Raw genomic sequence first — 19,061 nt, forward strand, 5'->3', positions numbered from 1 at the left:
GGGTTTTCAGGGAGGGCTGGTGCTGGAGGCTGCTCTCCTGTCCAGGCAGTGTCAGGAGGGAGGGGAACGGCCCCAACCCTTGTCAGGCCCCCGTGCTGCCATGAGGGTGTTTTGGGGCTGATTTCTTGGCATTCCCTTGGAGAGGGGAAGTGAAGCCCTCCATCCCCTCTGTGCTGTGCTCCAGGTTAAAAGCAATCCTTCCTCAAGGGTTGTATTTAACCCGGATTTCCCTTCGCAGGTAGGGGTGTGGTTGCTCTGCTAGACACCACCTGAGCAACCTGCTCTTTGCTTCTCACCAGGTGAGAGATTATTCCTTATCCTGCCATGACATCTCAGTTGAATTTTTATTTTCCAAACTGCTAAGCCTGTCTTTAAGGAGAGGATCCACTCCAGGATCCCAGCCATCATCCAGCACAGAAGAGAAGTGTTTCAATTTTCTGAAGTGCATTAAGGACTTCAAGGAGCCCGCAGTTATCTTTGGCTTTTATACCTCAAACTCTGTCCTTTTGTTCTCCCTAGTGTGTTGGTTTTTTTTTTCCTCTCAAGTAACAGAACTGGTTTTGTGTTATGAGCAGCGACCGCTAGCAAGGGTTGGGGAGCACTGACAAACCCTCCCCGCACAGAGACGACCTAAAATCCTAATGAAAAACACCAAACTTCAAAGAGTGAGTGTTGCTTTTCATCTCAATTAAGTTTCTTTTCCTAGGATTGGCTTTCTCAGCTTCTTATTAATCTTGCAGCAGTTCAGAGTCAGGTTTTAATTTGCAATAAGAACAAGCAGGGGCGGGGGACCAAAAAAATGCCATGGCTGTGTGGCTGAGGAGCACCTGGCTGATGAAAAATGACTTTGATTTTGCCCTGTTCTTAAGTTAATTGTAGCATTTCCTTTGCAGTCTCATCTTTTTGCAGTGACATCTCAATGTCAGATTTTCAGGGGTACAAAATCCTGGCTTCTAAATCCTACATTTCTCCAATACCATTAGCAGGAGGCACAAATTAGAACTGTCCACAATAAAGCACTCGGGGGCTTGGGTTTAAAGAGCATTTGCTAAACCTGGCTTAGAAGGACAATGCCTGGAGCCAACTAAAGCCACCTAATGAGGGTGTGTTGCCTGCTGGGCACAGGTGGAGAAGTCTCTTTAGCAACCTGTTTTGCCACAGCAATTACTGTAAAAATTTACCATGGAGAGGGTTTCTTTGAAAGCAAAGTGACTCTTGTCGTTAGAAGTTGAAAGGCTGGTGATTTCAACTTTCAAGAGGAGAATAAGGCTTTTCCTGGAGGGAATGGGGTGTTTGGGGGGTGTAGCCATGCTAGAGGGGTTACATTCTTTTTCTTTGGGACAATCCTGTGCATGGGCATCTCCCTCAGGCACTGGGGGTGCTGCCTCTTGGACTGGGAAGGCAGTTTTTGGGGGGCTGGAGGTGCATCCCCATCACTTCTGTGCCAGTTTTGTGATGAGAGCTTTCCACTCTGACCTCTTCTGCGTGATGTAGGAGGGGGTGAGGAGCTGCAGAAGGGGCTCCATCCTGCCCTGGAAGTAGCCTTGGCACAGAGCCTCGGCGTTGCAGATCACATACATCCCACAGTCGTAGCTGTTCTGCTGTGCCGGCGCCTTCTCCTCCACAAAGGTGCATTTGCCCCCTCTTTTTCCCAGAAAGGCCTCCAGTTTCCCTGCCACTTGCTTGGCATGGGCAGAGTTGCATTTACTATGGGAATCATAATGGGCAAAGCACTTCTTGTCCCTGAAATAAACCAGCAAGCTCCAGTGGGTGCCCCCAGCGGCCTGGCTGGAGTTGTCATTGATGGGCAGGAACAGCAGCTCCTTGCAGAGGAGGTCCAGGGGCTGGAGGAATATGGCTATTTCTTCCTGACTAAGGGCACACTTGATGAACTGGGCCACCTCGGGGCTGATGAAGCAAACTCTCTGGCTGAACTCCTGGAACTGCTGGGTGCTGAAGTACTCGAAGGCGAAGCCGAGGATGCGGTCGTTGAGCCAGTTCGGGGGCTCCAGCAGCGCCACGTCCGACTGCCTCAGCAGGCTGTCCACGTAGCTGAGCACCACGGGATCCATCCCGGGCTGCCACCAACACAGCTGCAACACACAGGGAACACGGTTGGGGATGGGATCACAGCCAGGACACAGCCCAGCAAACACCTGAGTGCCTGCTCAGCAGCACGCAGTCAGCCCAGGATTCCCAGATGGGTATCTGCAGCACCATGAGCAGATGGAGGACACACAGTGCTGGGTTAAGCAGCAATCTGCTGTGGCCCCAATGAGATCAACCTTCCATCCTGAGGATCTGAACCTCACAACTATGACCGTGTCCAAGGATGAGGGAAGAGACAAGGATCTGACTCTATGTTTCAGAAGGCTCGATTTATTATTTTATGATATATATTATATTAAAACTATACTAAAAGAACAAAGGATTTCACCAGAAGGCTAGCTAAGAATAGAAAAAGAAGGAATGAATAACAAAGGTTTGTGTCTGGGACACAGAGTCCAAGCCAGCTGACTGTGATTGGCCATTAATTAGAAACAACCACATGAGACCAATCACAGATGCACCTGTTGCATTCCACAGCAGCAGATAATCAATGTTTACATTTTGTTCCTGAGGCCTCTCAGCTTCTCAGGAAGAAAAATCCTAAGGAAAGGATTTTTCAGAAAATATGTCTGTGACACACAACAAAGGAGTTTCAGAGCAGCTCCTGCACAGAAACCAAGAGTGATCCAGACATCAGGTGGTGTTTGGGTGTCTCAGTGTTTTACCTGAGCAGTGACAAGCACTGGAGCTCTTTGCCTCACTGTATTCCCCTAAATAAAAACCTTTTTGGGCTGTGTGACAGACATGTGTTCCCTTTCCACAAGCACAGAGTGCCCCAGCTCTGTGCCAGAGGCACGGCCTGTTCCAGGAGAACCTGCTGGGCCGCCAGCACAGGAGGCACCGCTGTGAGCAAGGAGTAACAAAGCAGGACGAGATCACAAACAAACCAGTTCCCGACCGTGGGAATCTTTATGACAACTCTCTACAGAGCCAGAGTAGGATTTAGGAGATTTTCCACAGGGAAATTTGATTTAGAGCCCCTATATCTACCCTGGTTTTCCTTTAGCTCTCACACCCTGCAGCCCTTCCAGGCTCCTCAGTGCTGTGATCCATCCTCAGCCTCTGGATCCTTTCCTGGCCAGGACAGGGCTGGAAATGCCACAACTTGGGACACGGATTACATGGAGCTGGTTTTGGCCTCATCCTTCCCTCCTCTGTCCCAAAGACAGCAGGAAAACATCTTCAGATTTCTGAAAGCCTCGTGTGAAAGCTCAGAATGGTAAGATCACTTTAATATGATTCACTATAAATAAGTCACCAATATTCCATCATGATAAAGAAGAATGAAGCAAATGGAGTGCTCTGTTAGGAAGAAGTAGATTCAAACTTCTTATAGTGGCATGAATCATGAGGAGGAACCCTTCCTGGCCTGGGATGCATAAATTAAGGGATTTATCACTGAAAAATGTTGGCAAGGTCCCGTGGCACGTGAGAGGCAAGGAGCAGAATGGATGAGCCATGGTCCATGTGTGGGAGGTCGGAAGGAAGGGCTGAGGTGAGTGCTTGGGCCGTGAAACAGCCCGTGGATCCCAGAGATGCCGGGAGCAGGAGTCAGCAGAGGAAGGGAGCAGCCCTTGTTTGTGTGAGCCACACACAATGGTATTTGGACACGCTTCCGACCTTAACGAGCTCCAACTATTGCCAAGCTCGTGGTGCAAACCCTTGTAGTGCAAAAACAAGGAATCCCAGTGGAATCCCAGTAACTCCTCAGCCTGCCCGAAGATAGCCTGGTGTAAAGATCTGGACATCCTCCAAACATCCTGTTTGGGGTGTGTAACATGGTGAAACACTACTGAAATACTTCTTGTAGGTGCCCGTGAAATGCCCCAGATTTTCCTTTACATTGTGTTCTTTCTGCTTCATCTTCTCCTGGACATGTAGAAGTCCAGCCAATAGCTTTCCCTCCATCCAAATGGGATTAAGGGCGAGGGAAGCGTGTGTCCCGTGCTCTGTTAATTTTCCACTCTGCAGAAACACAGTTGTCTTTTATTTATTTTTTTCCCTGTCATGACATTTGGCAGGTTCCTCCAGTCAGGAAGGAGAGTGCAAGTGCTTAATTGCCACTAGCTACTACTTTTAATTTTATTGCCATCTGGTATTTGTGAAACTGCCTGTGAGTTCCGTGGCATGACTCACCACATGCAGCTCCAAGGAAAACCCTTGGGAGGCTCCCTCAGAGCCAGGTCAGGTAAGCAGAGAGCACCAAAACAAAGTGGTGGGGCTGTGAAAAGCCACTGGTGAGGTGGCTTTCTTTGGGAGAACCTCCCATGAGAGCTAAAGGTGGATCTGCAGAGGAGCCAGGACGTGGATCTGAGCCTCTGAGGAGTGTTGAAATCCCAATGTGGACTGGGAGCAGCTCTGCTCAGCCACAGCCAGGACTCTCTTCCTGAAGGCTCAGGCACGTTCTGTTCAGTTTCCATAAAAATAAGAATAAATACTGGCACAGGCCTGGAACATTTGCTGGAGGTTGCCAACAAGTGTCTTGCTGGTTCATTTTATTTGCATATTAGTAGCTGGAATTTGTGCAAACTCCCTGGAATCCTCAGCTCCTCCAAGGGATTTCAGCTGCCCCATTTCCAATGCTGAGATGACGAAACCAGGGAGAGAGAAAGGAGCATTTCCATACAAACACCATCATTTCATTTACAGGTTTGAAAATGGTGCTGTATCAATAGGGCAAGAGGTCAAGCTTCCCTCACTGGAGCTATAAAAATTTAACAAATTATCTGCTGGCATCAGTGCGAGTTCAATCCATAAATGGATGGGGCTCCTTCGTGTCCAGACACAATGCAAAGCCTGTGTTTTCCAGCACTTGACCAAAAACCACCCCAAACCTGTCATTTTCACACCACTAAAGACAACAACCCTCTGCAGGTAATTGCTGAAGGCACTTGAGAGCCAAGGAATGAGACTCCTCAGCAACTGAGCATAAAAAGGCTGTGACAGAGCAACAGGAGCGTGAACTGAGCATGAATCAGAACCCTAAAGTCTACTTTAATAAATTAAAGGTGCTAAGAAGCTCCAGAGTGAATAGTTTGGGGTGACACGTCACTAGAGTTCTGTTCCTAATTTAAAGAACATGGAGGTAAATAGGAAAATAGTCACCTGGAACACAAAAAATCCTGACTTTATCAGGGAGCAGGAGGAAGGACAGAGAAGGTTTTGTCTTTTAAAAGATCAAAAGACCTTATGGTTTAACTTTCTATTCACTTTTCCTGGAAATATGAAGTGTAGACACCATGTCTGGATAGTTGTTAATGGAGCAAGATCAGACAAGGAACATTAATTTCTATTTACCAGTAGGAGCCAGGCTGGATGACACCTGAATCTCTGGACTTATGTGTTTCCTGACAGAGCCAGAGGAAAAACTCACAGAAAATTAAACAATTCAACCAGGACAGAAGCGTAGTTGTCTCCTTTTTTGTCAAATATAAATAATCTTTCTGCAGCTGTAGGTTATAATTCTTGTATGATACAAGAGCATCCCATTTCTGAAGGTTCAACAGGCCATGAGTGCTGAAATCAGAGGAAAATACTCCAAGCTCTCTGCTCACTATGCCCAAACTTCTCTGTTCTGGGGAATTTGGGGACAAATTCCCCAAACCAGAGACTCTGCAACCAAACTCAGAACCTCTCTTGGTGTCACAGCATGAAACCAAGAGCCACAGGAACAACACCCGATGGTTTTTGCTCTCCAGGATGGGGTTGACCAAAACCTGGAGTTTAACAGGAAAAACGCCCTCAGCGAGCAGAACGCCTGAGATGAGCGAGGGCACCGGGAATGTCCCGGAGGTACCGATGGGATCCCAGCTCCCATCCCGAACCCGCTGCACTCACCTCTCACCTCCCGCAGACAGGGGCTGATCCAGGCAGCAGCGGGAAGCACGGGCAGGGAATGGAACTCGCCTGGAAGACCTGGAGGTGACAGGAATTCGGTCAGCAGTGGGAATTCGGTCAGGGGAGGCGAGGCGGGTGTCCCACGCCCCACGGAGGAGGAGGAGCCACCTGCTGACCCCGGTGCTGACCCCGAGCGTGTCCCGGCGCTCCGGGGCCGGGATCAGAGCACCCAGCAGCCCCGGGAGGATCCCGCTCAGCCCATCGCTGCTTTTGTGGGAATAAACGGGAATCACGGGCCAGGAGAGGGTGCACCCGGGCCAGGCGCAGGGTCGGGGCCTGGCTGCGGTGGGAGCAGGGACCACCCACAGCACCGTAACTCACCTCCGCTCCCTCACCCATTTTACCCATTTTACCCCTTTTTTCCCCTCAAAACGCGGGCTTGAAGCTTCCGGGCCCGAGGCCGGCCAGCACCGATAACCGACGGCTGCGGCCGGCGCGACCCCCGGGCATGGCGCCCAGCGCCGGGTCCTTGCCAGGCCCTTAATGGCACCGTGTCCCGCCGTGTCCCCTCCCGTGTCCCTCCCGTGTCCCCCGGCTCTCACCCGCCGCCTCATCGCCCGTCGCCGCCGCTGCCGCCGCGCGGTTACCGTGCACTGCCGTAAAGCGGCCGCGTCGTAACGACAGGGGGCGTATCCACGGAGCGCGCCCGTGGGCGTTCCTACAGCGGGGCGGGCCGGGGCGCGCGCCTCCCTCGCGGACTGCCTCCGCCGGGCGGGCGCGTGAGAGCGGCGCGCGCGCGCGGGCAGTCGGGCAGCGCCCGGGCGGCGGCGGCGGCTGAGGGAGCGCCCGTCTGTCCGTCCGCACCCCCCCCCTAGCCGGCACCCATCTCGACACCCATCCTCGGGACCCCCGGACCTCCCTCAGCACCGAGCCCCGGGACTCTCCTCAGCACCCACCCCTGGGACGCTCCTCAGCACCAACCGTCCTCAGCGCAGACCCCCGGGACATCTGTTCAGAACCGACCTCCTTCAGCCAACGACCCTCGGGACCCCCCTCAGCGGCGGTGGAGGCTGCGGCTGCGGGCGAGGGATGCGCCGCGCCCCGACACCCAGGTAAGCGGCAGCGGGGAGCGGAGCGGGGCGGGGGCCTCCGGTGCGCGCGTGAGGTGGGAGCAGCGGGGCGGGGGTCGTGAGGCGAACCCCGCCGGAGCATCGCGGGGCCGGAGGAGCCTTTGTTCGGCGGAGCAGGGCGAGTCTCCCCGGCGTCGTGGGGTCTGCCCGGTGTCGCGGAGTCCTCCCGGTGGTGTGGGATCCTCCCTGCCTGAGCCGTCCCCGGCGGGTGCACGGTGCGGGGCGGCCCCGCGTAACCCCCCTCCCTCCGCCCCGTGCACGGCGTTTCACCGCCCGGTGCCGCTCACCCCCATCGCGGGTGCGTTGGACACTCAGAACATGGAACAACCAGCCTGGGGGGGAGGAGATTCACCTCAGAGGCGTCCCCAGTGTCAGCAGTGGGGCCGTGGGCTGGAGCCCTCAGTGTGCCATAGCCCTGAGGCCACGGCTGTGGGCAGCGCCACGGGAGCCGGTCGCGGACGCCTGCGGTCGCCCCGCGGCTCCGTCAGCCCGGTCTGCCCCGCAGAGCCTTTCCCGAGCACCCATCAGCCATTCCCGGGCACCCATCAGCCCTTCCCACCCGCCAGAACGAGCTGTACCTGCGTGTGCTTAGCACAGTGTTGGACTTCACGGCAGTTCCCACCCTGGCACGCCGGACCCCTGCGGGAGCGCTGCTCCTCCGCAGGTTAAGAGAGTCGATATTTCTTTCTGGAATTTTCCGAAACGTAGCCAAAACGGCCTTTGCTTTATCCCCCCCAAAAATAAACCCCTCCGACGTGACCTGCGCTAGGACCTGCCGTGAGTTCGGAGCCGGGTTTTTGGCCGCCCTCCTGCTTCTCGATCGGCTTCCTCCTCCTCCATTTAGGTTTTCCCGTGCCCAAAGCAAGGCGAGGGTGATAAAGTGGGCAGCGTGAGCTCAGCAGAAATCATGGCTTTCCCATCCCGCGCTGCAGCGCGGTCCCTGCCCATCGGCGGATCAAAAAAATAATCACGTAGCGGCAGAGGGAGGAGGTTTGCTGCTACGGGAGGAAAAGCGGCGCGGTGTCTCGCTCAGTCGATAACCAGGAGCTGTAATAAATCGCTCTGTAAATAGATTGCTAGGTGGAGAATTGGGTTTCTGGCCGGCTCAAGTGCTTTCCTGACTCTTTTCCCATGGGACTGCTCGGAAATGACAGGGGAGCGGTGTTCCCGTGGAGAGGTGCATGGATGCTGCGGTGATGGGCTGGGAATCCTTAAGCACGACCTTACAAATGTGACCTCATCCATAAACTCTGGCTAGGTCAGAGCCTGTGTTATCCCTGAACAACATCATCTTTTCAGCCCCTCGCCATACAGTCACACAATTTCCCCTATGTCCTTGAGTAAACTCACCCATTCAATGGCTTTTCTCATTTTTACGTTTGATTTAATTAAAATAAGAGGGGTTTCCATGCCTCTTTCCCTCATTAAGGCTCTCCCAGCCTTTGCCTTCCCTTCTGGCTGTAATTTTTGATCCCCAATACCATTTTGGAAGCTGTCAGTCAGGCTGCTGATGGCAGGGAAGGTAATTCAGCAGCCTCAGCACACAACTATTAAGCTTTTGTTTCCTGGGCTATCAATGATGATGCAACTTCATATTTTTATTTAATTTTTTATTTCTTTATGTATTTATTGTGATCAATGCATAAATCAGGGTGGCTTTAGAGATTTTTCCTCTGTGTTGAAAGGCCTGGTGTCCATCAGCAGCACTTGGAAAAAGCTCTATTGGAATTTATCGTGTATTTAAAATGTAGATCTGTTTTGTGAAGTTATTTGTTCTCTGCACCCACTGCCCCTGTTACGATCTATAAACTCCACATTTTAAGCTTTTTTTTCTTCCTTGTTTTGGGTGGGGAAGCTGCATTTTCAGATTCAAGGTATCAAATGCCTGATACGACTACTGCTGTTACAGCATCTTTCACAAACACCACTCCTAAACCACTCAGACAGTCAAACCTTTGGAATCCTTTGCTAGGAAAATATGAATGTTTTATGCCTAAATTATGTGTATCTGGGATGTTTATGGTGCAGTTTGTGAGCATTGATCAGTTTTGCTGAGAATGTCAAGCACCTGAGTCTGGCCACTTGCGAAATGTGAAACTCGAGTTACCTGTGCAGCCTTAATTTAGCTTAATTTAATTTAGCTCGTGTCAAAGTATGGCTGGACTTGAAATCTTCATCTCCTGCTTGGTTTTTTGGACCAAGCAGGAGATGAAGATTTCAAGTCCAGCCATACTTTGACACGAGCTAAATTAAATTAAGCTGGGTGGAAGAACAGATTGTTCCTTCCCATGCCTGCGAGTCAACAGGGGGAGTACTGGGAGCACAGGCACAGTGCTGGTCCCTCCACTGGTTTTGCACCAAACTGGCGAGGAAGCCAGGGCTCACCATGACAGCCCTGAGGCCACAAGTGTCCTGTAGTCCTGAGGCTTAAATGCCTCAAGTCTGGGGAAACCAGGAGCAAACTTGCAGTGTGTGAAAGGGGTGTACAAGGAAGCTGGAGAGAGACTTTTCCTCAGGAACTGTAGTTCCAGGACTGCCAGGGAGTGGGGTTAGATGGGATATTGGGAACAAGTGGTTGGCTGAGAGGGTGATGAGGCCCTGGCACGGGCTGCCCAGAACAGCTGTGGCTGCCCCATCCCTGGAAGTGTTCTAGGCTGGGCTGGACAGGGCTTGGAGCAAGCTGGGATAGTAGCAGGTGTCCCTGCCCGTGGCACAGGGTGGAACAAGACCAGCTTTTAAGGCCCCAGTCTGGGATTCTGCCATTCGAGTGTGACCAGAGAGTTTCTGAAGTCATTTGGGGTGATTGGTGTTGGTGAGTGTAGCGTGGCCATTTTCTGCCCAATTCTAGTTCTTGCTCTAAACCGTGCAACTTTTGAACTCAATTCCTTTAAAAATACATTTATGAGAGAGCAAACAAGGTCGTTGAACCACTGGAAGCATCTTAGCCGGTCAAACTTGATTTCAGAAATTCCTGCGTCCCCTCAGTTTGTAAATAAAAGGGAATTCACGTTCCCGCTTGCACGCGAAACGCTGGGCTTGAACCCACGTTTGTTGTGTCCTTGATGAATCCCCCAGCTTGGGGCTGGCCTCTGAGATGGGCTGGGTGCAGCTTTCAGCTTTGGAACATGGTGGTTTTTGTGTGTTGAGGTTGAAAAGAGCATTCTGAATTTCTCAGGCTTTGTCCTGCGTGCCGACGTTTGCTCCACTTCCTCTCGAGCGAACGGGATTTCTCCCCTCTCGACAAAGTAAACATGAGCATAAATATTTAAAGGATCACGGTTCAAGTTTGCAAATTGGAGACTTTCTCTAGCATTCCTTTGGACAAAAGCAGTAGCACTGGAGGTTTGGGATGTGTCTGGGTGCTTCCCTGCTCTGGGGAGAAGCTTGGTAATTCTTTGGGCTTCACGCTGCAAAAATACTCTGCTGTCTTTTCAGGTTAGATAGCTGGTATTATCACAAAGCTTGGGTTTCTTATGAAATTTTAAGGACAAAGTGCTGCTGATGGGATATCTATGGATCATTGGAATTGAGATTGCTTTTGTGGAATTTTATTTTTCTTTTACACAGGCCAAAGTTTTCCATAGGTTTTGGGTATATGTGTGAAGGCACAGGTGTTCGGAGTTGAGACTATAGAACCAAACATGTGAAACTCTTGCCAGATAATGGATAAAAACAGGAAAAAAGGGAAATGGAATAGTTCTTGTTTTTTTTGGTGACTCTTTAATATTAAATCTTGTGCTGTGTTTGACAGGTTGAACCTCATGGTGACATGTACATCTCACTCCCGTGATTGTGTCAATGTCTTAACCTCTGTGTCTTGAAATTAAACTTTAAAAAGTGGAACTCAAACCACTTGACCTCAGAAAATATGAAAATTCAGGAGGGAAGGCTATTGAACACGGATTTTTAGAGTAGACTTATTTTTTGTGTCTGTTTTTAAAATATTATGAAGAGTTGTAGTTTTGTTAGATGTTGTGGTAGCATTTTTCTGTCTGTGGGGAGGAATCTGTGGATCCCTTTTTCACAGGTACCTGTGGGAAAATCTTACAGGTGAGGTGAGAGTTCCACATCTTTGCTGCAATGGCTTTTTATTCCATGATCTTAATGCTACCTCTGATGGAGGAATGTTGGCTCACCTGGCTCAGAAGGGATCTCAAGAGGTCACTTGGTCCAAAATTCTGCTCCCAGCAGGATATTCTTCAAAGCCAGATTGGGTTTTTCATGGCTTTGGGTGTCTGATGTCAGTTGTGTTCCACCTGTGGTTTGTGGGCTGCAGGAGGAGAAGGGAAGTGAGGTGGTTTGAGCTGTGTTGGGTGGGAGGTGTCCAAGCAGAATGAGATCATCCCTGAGGCTCTGCTTGCAGAGTGCAGCATTCCACTTGCAGCCTATGGAAATGCTGCTTCCCACTGCCTTCCAGGAGTCCATCAAGCTGGAATAGTCACAGGCTCCAGCTGTGGGAGGATCTGACCTGGCTGAAATCAATTTTGGGAGAAGAACAGGGATAGTCCAAGTCCATTTGCTGGTAGTCAGCATGAAGTTAATTTTGGGAGAAGAACAGGGATAGTCCAAGTCCATTTGCTGGTATTCAGCATGAAGTTTATTTTGGGAGAAGAACAGGGATAGTCCAAGTCCATTTGCTGATAGTCAGCATGAAGCTAGCAAGTGGCTCCACAGTGTTTTGGTGGAAACTCCTCAGAGATTTTCTAGGCAAAATAAATAAATGAATACCTGTGCTTTAAGGATTATTGTAATTCTTCTGATTACTTTCTGCTGTTTAAGTCTTGCATTACAGCTTCTCATTAGGCATGGATGGGCATCCCTTTGCAGAGGGATGAGATGTCTCTCTTTGCTGGGCTCTCATGTGCCTTTGGCTGTTCACACCGTGCCAAACCATGGTTAGACAAAGCCATGGGTCATAGCTTTGGGCTCTGTTGGTGTTTTTAGTCAGCCCTTTGTTAGAGTTTTGCCAAGAGCCTCGTGAAGAGACAGAGCGTGGCCTTCAGGCAGGTGAGTGTTTTGCCAGGGGAGATGGGGCTCAGGGTGGAAAGGCCGGGGTGCACTGAGGGTGCTGGGGTGGGATGGCAGCGAGGCTGGGTCGTGTTGGTGCCATCATGGAAAGCAAAGGAGACAGGAGCTGATGGGGCAGCCAGTTACCCTGGGCAGATTCACACTGTGTCCAGGTTTGGGTATAGATTCCTGTGCTGTCCGTGCATTAAGCACCCAGATACAAGCTTGAAGTTTGCTTGGACCCTTTGAGATCAGCCTCTCTATCCTCCCAAGGAATATTGATATTCCTTAGTTGGATCCTCTGTCTGTTATGTGAGATCATACATGGGGAGCTCAGCCAGCTGTGTCTCATCCAAGCTCTCCTTTCACTCACCTACAGTGATATGTTGCTTTTTTTGCACTTAAAACAAGAGGCAGGCATAGCTCTGCTGTGGTCTCCTGTCATCTCTCTGTTGGGTTGTGGTGTGTTTTTAAAGATCTCTGCCAGGTCATGGAGGAAGTTTATGAAATCCCTGTTGGTGTTACAGCCCCTAGGGATAGACTGGCTCTGTGTATAGGGGGTCCCCTTTGAGGTGAAGACTGGACTGGCCCTTTCAACCCTGTTAGTTTTGGTGGTTCCAGCTGTCTGCTCAGCTTCTCTTGGAAAAATCAGCTTGGTGTCCATCCCTGTGACTCGTAGGAATTATTGCAAATCCCTCTTAAGAGCAATGGGGAGCAGAGCAGAGGGCTGTCCTGCTTGGATGCTGCATGAAGTAGCAAAGGAAAAATGTAGCTTAAAATAAATAGCCAAAATATGTGGGTTTCAGTGTAATTTTTGGGTCTTATTTGCTGGTCTCTTCACCTTGAATCACTTCTGGCATCACCCAGATGACCTTGAATCCTAGAGTTACTCTTGGGATGCCTGTTCCAGATCTTGGCTTTTATCCATCATGCACAGTTAATCTGAAAACCTCTGTGCTGTTTTTTAATCAAAATTCTTTGAACTGTCTTCTATTTCTTGCAAAGCATAACCTTTAAAAAGGTAGAGGATCCTGGATATGCTGTATCATGGCTGAGCATTGATGGAAGGAGGAGTGTTTTATCCAGATAGATCCATCTTTGGAAAACCTGAGCTTTAAAACCAGCTCAGGCTCTGAACGCTTTTGAGAGACCGCCAAGAATTCTTTTATTGTATTCAGCATCTACATGGTTGGTTTTGAGGGATGAACTTAAAACAAGTTAACTGAAAATATTTACTTTAGTAGACTTCCGTAACTCTGCTGTCTTTTCATACTTCACGTAAATACATAGACCAAAATAAAAATTCTCCTAAATGTTGCCATTTAAACTTCTATGGCACTTGTCTATAAACTGTTAGGTTGGTTTGTGCTTGTTGGGTGCACAGGACAGGCTCCCTGGGGAGGAATTAGTAAATGATTTAATTGTTGAGGAATGTGGTCCCATTAGGCAAAAAAAAAAAAAAAAGGACCGCAGTGGATCGTTGGAAATATTGCACTTGATTAAAACAATGCTGAGCAATTTGTAATGATTTTTTGCAATAAATGAATTTTTTGGAAGAGGGAGATGATGTGGGTAAATAACCCTTCTGGAGGTTTCTTTGAGTGCAGAAGAGCCGGTCTCTGCTCCCTAATTCACCAATTGCCTCATAAATGAGGCATCATTATGTGGAATTTGTTGCTGCTGGTGGTGGCAAGGATGGCTGAACCACTCCAGCTCCACAAAGGCACTTGGAGAGATGTTTAAAAGCAGAGCCACTGTTTCTTTTGCTTCCTTTCATCCGAAAATAAAGATCCAGCCCTGCTGCCAAGGGATGCGGCGGGTCCAGGCGCCTCCCTTGGGACTGGGGCTGGGTTTGTGAAACGTGTGAATGGGCAAGGAGGGCACCCCGTGTTTCTGTGCAGTGTGGCTGGGCAGGGAGGGCACCCCAGGTTTGTGTGGCTGAGCAAGGAGGGCACCCCAGGTTTGTGTGTCTGGGCAAGAAGGGCACCCCAGGTTTGTGTGCAGTGTGTCTGGGCAAGGAGGGCACCCCGTGTTTGTGCAGTGTGGCTGGGCAAGAAGGGCACCCCAGGTTTGTGTGCAGTGTGGCTGGGCAGGGAGGGCACCCCAGGTTTGTGTGCAGTGTGGCTGGGCAGGGAGGGCACCCCAGGTTTGTGTGTCTGGGCAAGGAGGGCACCCCGTGTTTGTGTGCAGTGTGTCTGGGCAAGGAGGGCACCCCAAGTTTGTGAAACGTGTGGCTGGGCAAGGAGGGCACCCCGTGTTTGTGCAGTGTGGCTGGGCAAGGAGGGCACCCCGTGTTTGTGTGCAGTGTGGCTGGGCAGGGAGGGTACCCCAGGTTAGTGTGGCTGGGCAGGGAGGGCACCCCAGGTTTGTGTGCAGTGTGGCTGGGCAAGGAAGGCACCCCAGGTTTGTGTGCAGTGTGGCTGGGCAAGGAAGGCACCCCAGGTTTGTGTGCAGTGTGGCTGGGCAAGGAAGGCACCCCAGGTTTGTGCAGTGTGGCTGAGCAAGGAGGGCACCCCAGGTTTGTGTGCAGTGTGGCTGGGCAAGGAGGGCACCCCAGGTTTGTGAGCAGTGTGGCTGGGCAGGGAGGGCACCCTGGGCTCCCTCCCTGCCCGGCAGCCCTGGCACAAAGGCCCCGCACAGGCCGGCGCCGCCTTCCCTGTCAGGAGAGCCGGGATAATCTTATCCAGAGGCACTTGAGCAGGTAGGCAAGGAAAGGAGACAGCAGGACAATGCAGAGCAGAGGTCAGCTCTGAGGTGCCTGCAGCACATAATGAGGAATCTTGAGTTCCCCTCAGCTATGAAGAGAATGAACTTTCCCAAAAGCGATGGAGCAGTCTGGCTGAATCCACAAATCCTTTGCTGCTCGCTGTTTAACCTCATTTGACTCCAGGGGTTGCCAAGTGCACCATGACTTGTCAGAGCACTCATTCCAGAATGTAATTCCCTGAGCCAAATGCATCTCTGGTCTCACTGCAATCCACAGGGATTTGATTAAGGAGTTTATTAGCATTGATAAACATTAGCAGCAGTATTTCTTCTTCTTCTATCTTTAAGGAATAACTTGCCAAGAAAGATGACTTGGCAGCTGTTGCCTGTTCCCTGCCCCACGAGTGTTGTGGAAAAGATGTGGATTTGTGCATTGTTCCTGGCTCCATTCTCTTTGTAATTCCAGGTGGGAGCTGCTGCCTTCCAGTATTTTCTTTGAGTTCAGCTCTCCTATTCTGTGTTTCTTCATTTTTGTGATTGAAATAATCTTCTAGAGCCATTGCTGTTCACCTGGAGTGAACAATACAATAAATATGAGGAGAAAAATATATTTAAAAAACCAAGGAGCACTTCCAGCAAATGGGGTAAGGAGAAAAAATGAGCACAAAGGTCCATTTCTGAGGGAGTGAGGATTCATTCTCCTACCTAAAAGTCTTTGCTGAAACAAGGGAAAAAAAAACCCTGCTTGAGTATTTTCCTGTTCCCACAGAGGGAAGGTGTGAATCTCACCCAGGGTTTGCTGGCTTGGTTTTAGCAACATTAGGGGTTTCCTCCTGTGTTTTTTTCTCTTCAGCTCAGCTGCTGGATGACTGCTTTCATTTTTGTTTTGGAGGGGAAGATGTGAAACCTGAGGAGCAAAATCTAAATGAGATGTTTAATGCAGTTGTTGCAGTCTAAGGAGTGGCCCTGCATGAAACTTTTTCAATTGCAGAAAAAACTCATTTGAAAACTCAGTGTGAAAGTAGCTCAGTCTGATATTCACGGTTCAGACTGTGTGGTGGGGACATTGTGATCTTCTGTCTTGTGTTGAGTCTATTTTTAATAAAAGTGGAATCCTTGAGAGAATATATCAGAAAAATAATTGGAAATTAAAACCTGGAGACATGGATGTACAATGGTGTGGGTGCAATTTTTCTGTGTATTTTGAAGTTTTTTTCCCCTGAGCACAGACTGTCCTCTACACTGAGAAAGGTGTTGGGTTTTTTTTTTTCCTCTTCTTGTAGGACTGGGTCACCTTTCTTTTCTGTTTTGGGAGCATTAATCTACATAGTTTCTTTTCAGGTATGCTCTTCAGGGGCTGCGAGGGGGCAGGTATTCCAAAAACTTGAACAATTTTCCTTAGGTGAAGGATCATTACAGGTTCAGGTGCTGTTGTTATTAGCAAGACTCCTGCCAGCTGCAGTTTAATTTTCTCAATGTCTAAATGTTGAAATTCCAGATTGTTACACAGGTATGTGTGTTGGAGTGCTTTGAGAGGCTGGAACTCTGGACTGCTGGGATGATTCTTAACTGATGGATTTGAAGAGAATGTCAGTCAGGGAAGTTAATCACCAAAATCATAACAAAATTCAACCTGTTTGGTTTCTGGTGTAATGTGGGTGCAAAATGATTGTAAAGCTGCAAAGTCAAGTGAGAGAATTGAGCAGAAAATGGTGACCCTGGTGCACACCAGGAGACCTTGAGATGCTTGTCCTGGTGGGCATCACCTTCAGGAGCAGCCTTGGCATGGGGGATGCAACATGGAGGAAAACAAAGCTCAAAACTAACCAGAAAATTCCTCTGCTTTGGTTTGGGATTGTACTGGCTGGAATATCATCCTTTAGGGCAGACTGAGAAGGTGCTGTGGTGGCACTGAGGAGCTGGGTTAGGCCATTTTAGACCTGAGATCATCCCATGTGTGTCACTGGGATCTTCTGCTTCATCCTGCACCTTCTGGTGCTCAGCAGCTCTGAAATCTGGTCCTGAACTGGGTTTTGGGGGTTGTTTTGCCTTTTTTGCTTTCTTTTTCCCTTAATACCTAAAAATACACCCAGCTCCGGTCACCTGGTAGGAATCACCTATTGTAGAGGCAAGTGGGGAAGCAAAATCTCTATGGTGGCATTTGCTTGCTGATAAGAGTATTTTTTTAATGCATTTCCTTTCCTCATTCTCAACATGCCTTTTAATTCCTCAAGAAAAAAGGTGTGGGGCCTTCTGGTGCCTTAGCAGAGGATGGAATCTTCTGTGTTTGGTGCATGTGCAGAGATCCACAGGGAAAGTCTCAGGTGTGGAATTTTGGGTGGGCAGCTGTGCAACTATGAGTTATTTTGAGGAAAACAAGTATTTATCTTATGTTACAAAGTACTGCTGAGGGATTTAGTGTTGCAGTTGAAATTTTGGGTTACCTGCTTTGCTCACTATAACGTGCTGAAAAATTATCAATACACATTTGCTCTTGCTTTTTTTTCTTTTATTTTCAATTCTTAAAGCTTTTGTTGTCCTGAAGCTGTTGATTTTCAGGCAAAAACAATGGGAGGCAGTGGCTGTGGTCTGCAGGGTGGGGCTCAGCAAGGTCTTGTTGCTGATTCCCTTTGCTGGGAAGGGCTAATTATAGAGACAAACTGGGGAAGGAAGAGAACGGGGTCAATTAGAGCATCCAGCACAGTTTCCTTTAAATTAGAGGTTGGGCTAGAGAGATAAAAAAAAACCCAAACCCCAACGTTAAAGAGGCACAGAGTAAGACTTGAAATGCTCTGGCTCACAGCGAGCTCAGCAGCTACAGCAGATGTCCTGCAGTTTCAATTTTAAGTAAAGAACATGTTGAATTAAGAGTTTTATTGCCAGAATTGCCAAATGGAGCTGAAAAGACAGAGGAGATGTTGCTACTGCTTTTATTCTTTAACATGCTTTTGGCTTGCAGTAGGTTGTGACTGAATGAAGCAAAGAAATACCTCGCCCCACTGTTGATTAAAATGGATTTTGTGGGAAAAAGGAATTAATTTTAAGTCTTTAATGCTCATAATGTTATATTTTCATAAAAAGACTACCTGCATCTTTGTACATGTCACATGGATCAGTTTTGTACGTGTTTTATCCCTTGTTGGAGAGACCATAGGGCTCAACTTTTTCTTGGAGCTGTCTTATGGGTTTAAAAGTTTTTTTTCCCTGGATTTATGCATAAGCTAACTCAGATTAGAGGATACAGTATTATAGATACGGTGCAGACACAGTACAAGCTCTGGGCTCAGAGCTCTGCAGGTGTGGAAAGCAATAAACCCCAGTGCCAAGGCAGTGAAAAAGCAAACTGGAATTTGTGCAAGTCGCTGAAAAACCAGAAAAGCTTTTATGGTGCTCTTCCCAAACGATCCCCTCAGTCCCTCAACACCCTCTTGCCTCAGTTTTTGGGGCAAAGCTGACCCTCCCCATGCCTGCTGGGTATATTTGCTTCCTCAGTTTGAGGGCCACTAAAGGGTTGGCAGGCCCTCCCCATGTCTGCTGGGTCTATTTGCTTCCTCTTTGCCATATTGCTGTGCAATTACTGGGATTGCTGTGCACAAAGGGGGGTGGCAGAGCAGGGAGAAAATCCCCACAGCTTCATCTGAGTGCTTCAATCCAGATTGGCAAGTTCCTTGTGCCGGTGCTGTGACTCATCCTGGCCTTCCTCACTGGCAGCGCATCAAAGGAGCAGCCCGCGCTCCCAGGCTGGAGCCCAACCAGGATCTTCCTGGAGCAAGGGCTGTTTTTCTGGTCCTGGGATCTCTCCATGTGCAGAACATGGTGGGATGATCCCAAATCTCAAGGGATAAATGTGATGAATTGGTGCTGAGGGTAAAGAAGGGTTTCTCCTTGCTGCCTTGAGCAAGGCACGTGCCTGGGCAGAGGGTCCTGGCCAGCCAGGGTGGGCTGGGAAAGGCCCTTTGAGGTCGGTGCCACAGCCAGCAGAACTGTTTGTTCACTTCTGGTTCCTCGGGTACAGCTGATAGGCAGGGGTTTAGTGTGGCAGTTGGGAAATTCTTCAGCAAGGAAGGAAATTTTTATTTTTGTTTTTCCTGAGGCATAGGTAGAGGTACTCTTTGCTCAGGGCTGTGGTGCAGCAGAGACTCCTGCCCTCCTCTGCTTCATTCTCCTGCTAAAACTGACTCCATATATGCTTCTCCCTTGTTTTTGGTTCAACCAGCTTAGCTCTAAACCTTTAAAAGACTAACTTTTCTTTTTTTTTTTTTTTTCATTTGG

General features: G+C 49.3%; 2 protein-coding genes across 14 annotated transcripts in view; one reads left to right on the forward strand and one right to left on the reverse strand.

Moving 5' to 3' along the window:
* Positions 1-504: 504 nt before the first annotated feature.
* On the reverse strand, positions 505-8,011 carry SENP8 (SUMO peptidase family member, NEDD8 specific). Of its 2 annotated transcripts, none has more exons than XM_005490313.3 (3): positions 7,655-8,011; positions 5,947-6,024; positions 505-2,093 (listed from the first exon to the last, which is right to left on the reverse strand). In XM_005490313.3, exon 3 carries the CDS (start codon positions 2,070-2,072, stop codon positions 1,434-1,436), a length of 639 nt encoding a protein of 212 aa, XP_005490370.2. In that variant the 5' UTR covers positions 2,073-2,093; positions 5,947-6,024; positions 7,655-8,011; the 3' UTR covers positions 505-1,433. The 2 variants fall into 2 exon arrangements, with proteins under 2 accessions (XP_005490370.2, XP_074405771.1); XM_074549670.1 differs by lacking the exon at positions 7,655-8,011 and adding an exon at positions 6,549-6,686.
* MYO9A (myosin IXA) overlaps positions 6,679-19,061 on the forward strand; it is a 183,517-nt gene continuing 171,134 nt past the window's right edge. For all 12 annotated transcript variants that reach the window (XM_074549652.1, XM_074549660.1, XM_074549656.1 and 9 more), the window contains exon 1: positions 6,679-7,058. The gene's annotated coding sequence lies outside the window, so the exon portion shown is untranslated. The remainder of the gene's footprint in view (positions 7,059-19,061) is intronic.

The sequence above is a fragment of the Zonotrichia albicollis genome, chromosome 11 (genome assembly GCF_047830755.1).
Source record: "Zonotrichia albicollis isolate bZonAlb1 chromosome 11, bZonAlb1.hap1, whole genome shotgun sequence".
NCBI lineage: Eukaryota > Metazoa > Chordata > Aves > Passeriformes > Passerellidae > Zonotrichia > Zonotrichia albicollis.

What these genes read in the sequence shown, in the direction of transcription:
- SENP8 (XM_005490313.3), bottom strand. Translation starts at nt 2,072, where the DNA reads ATGGATCCCGTGGTGCTCAGCTACGTGGACAGCCTGCTGAGGCAGTCG.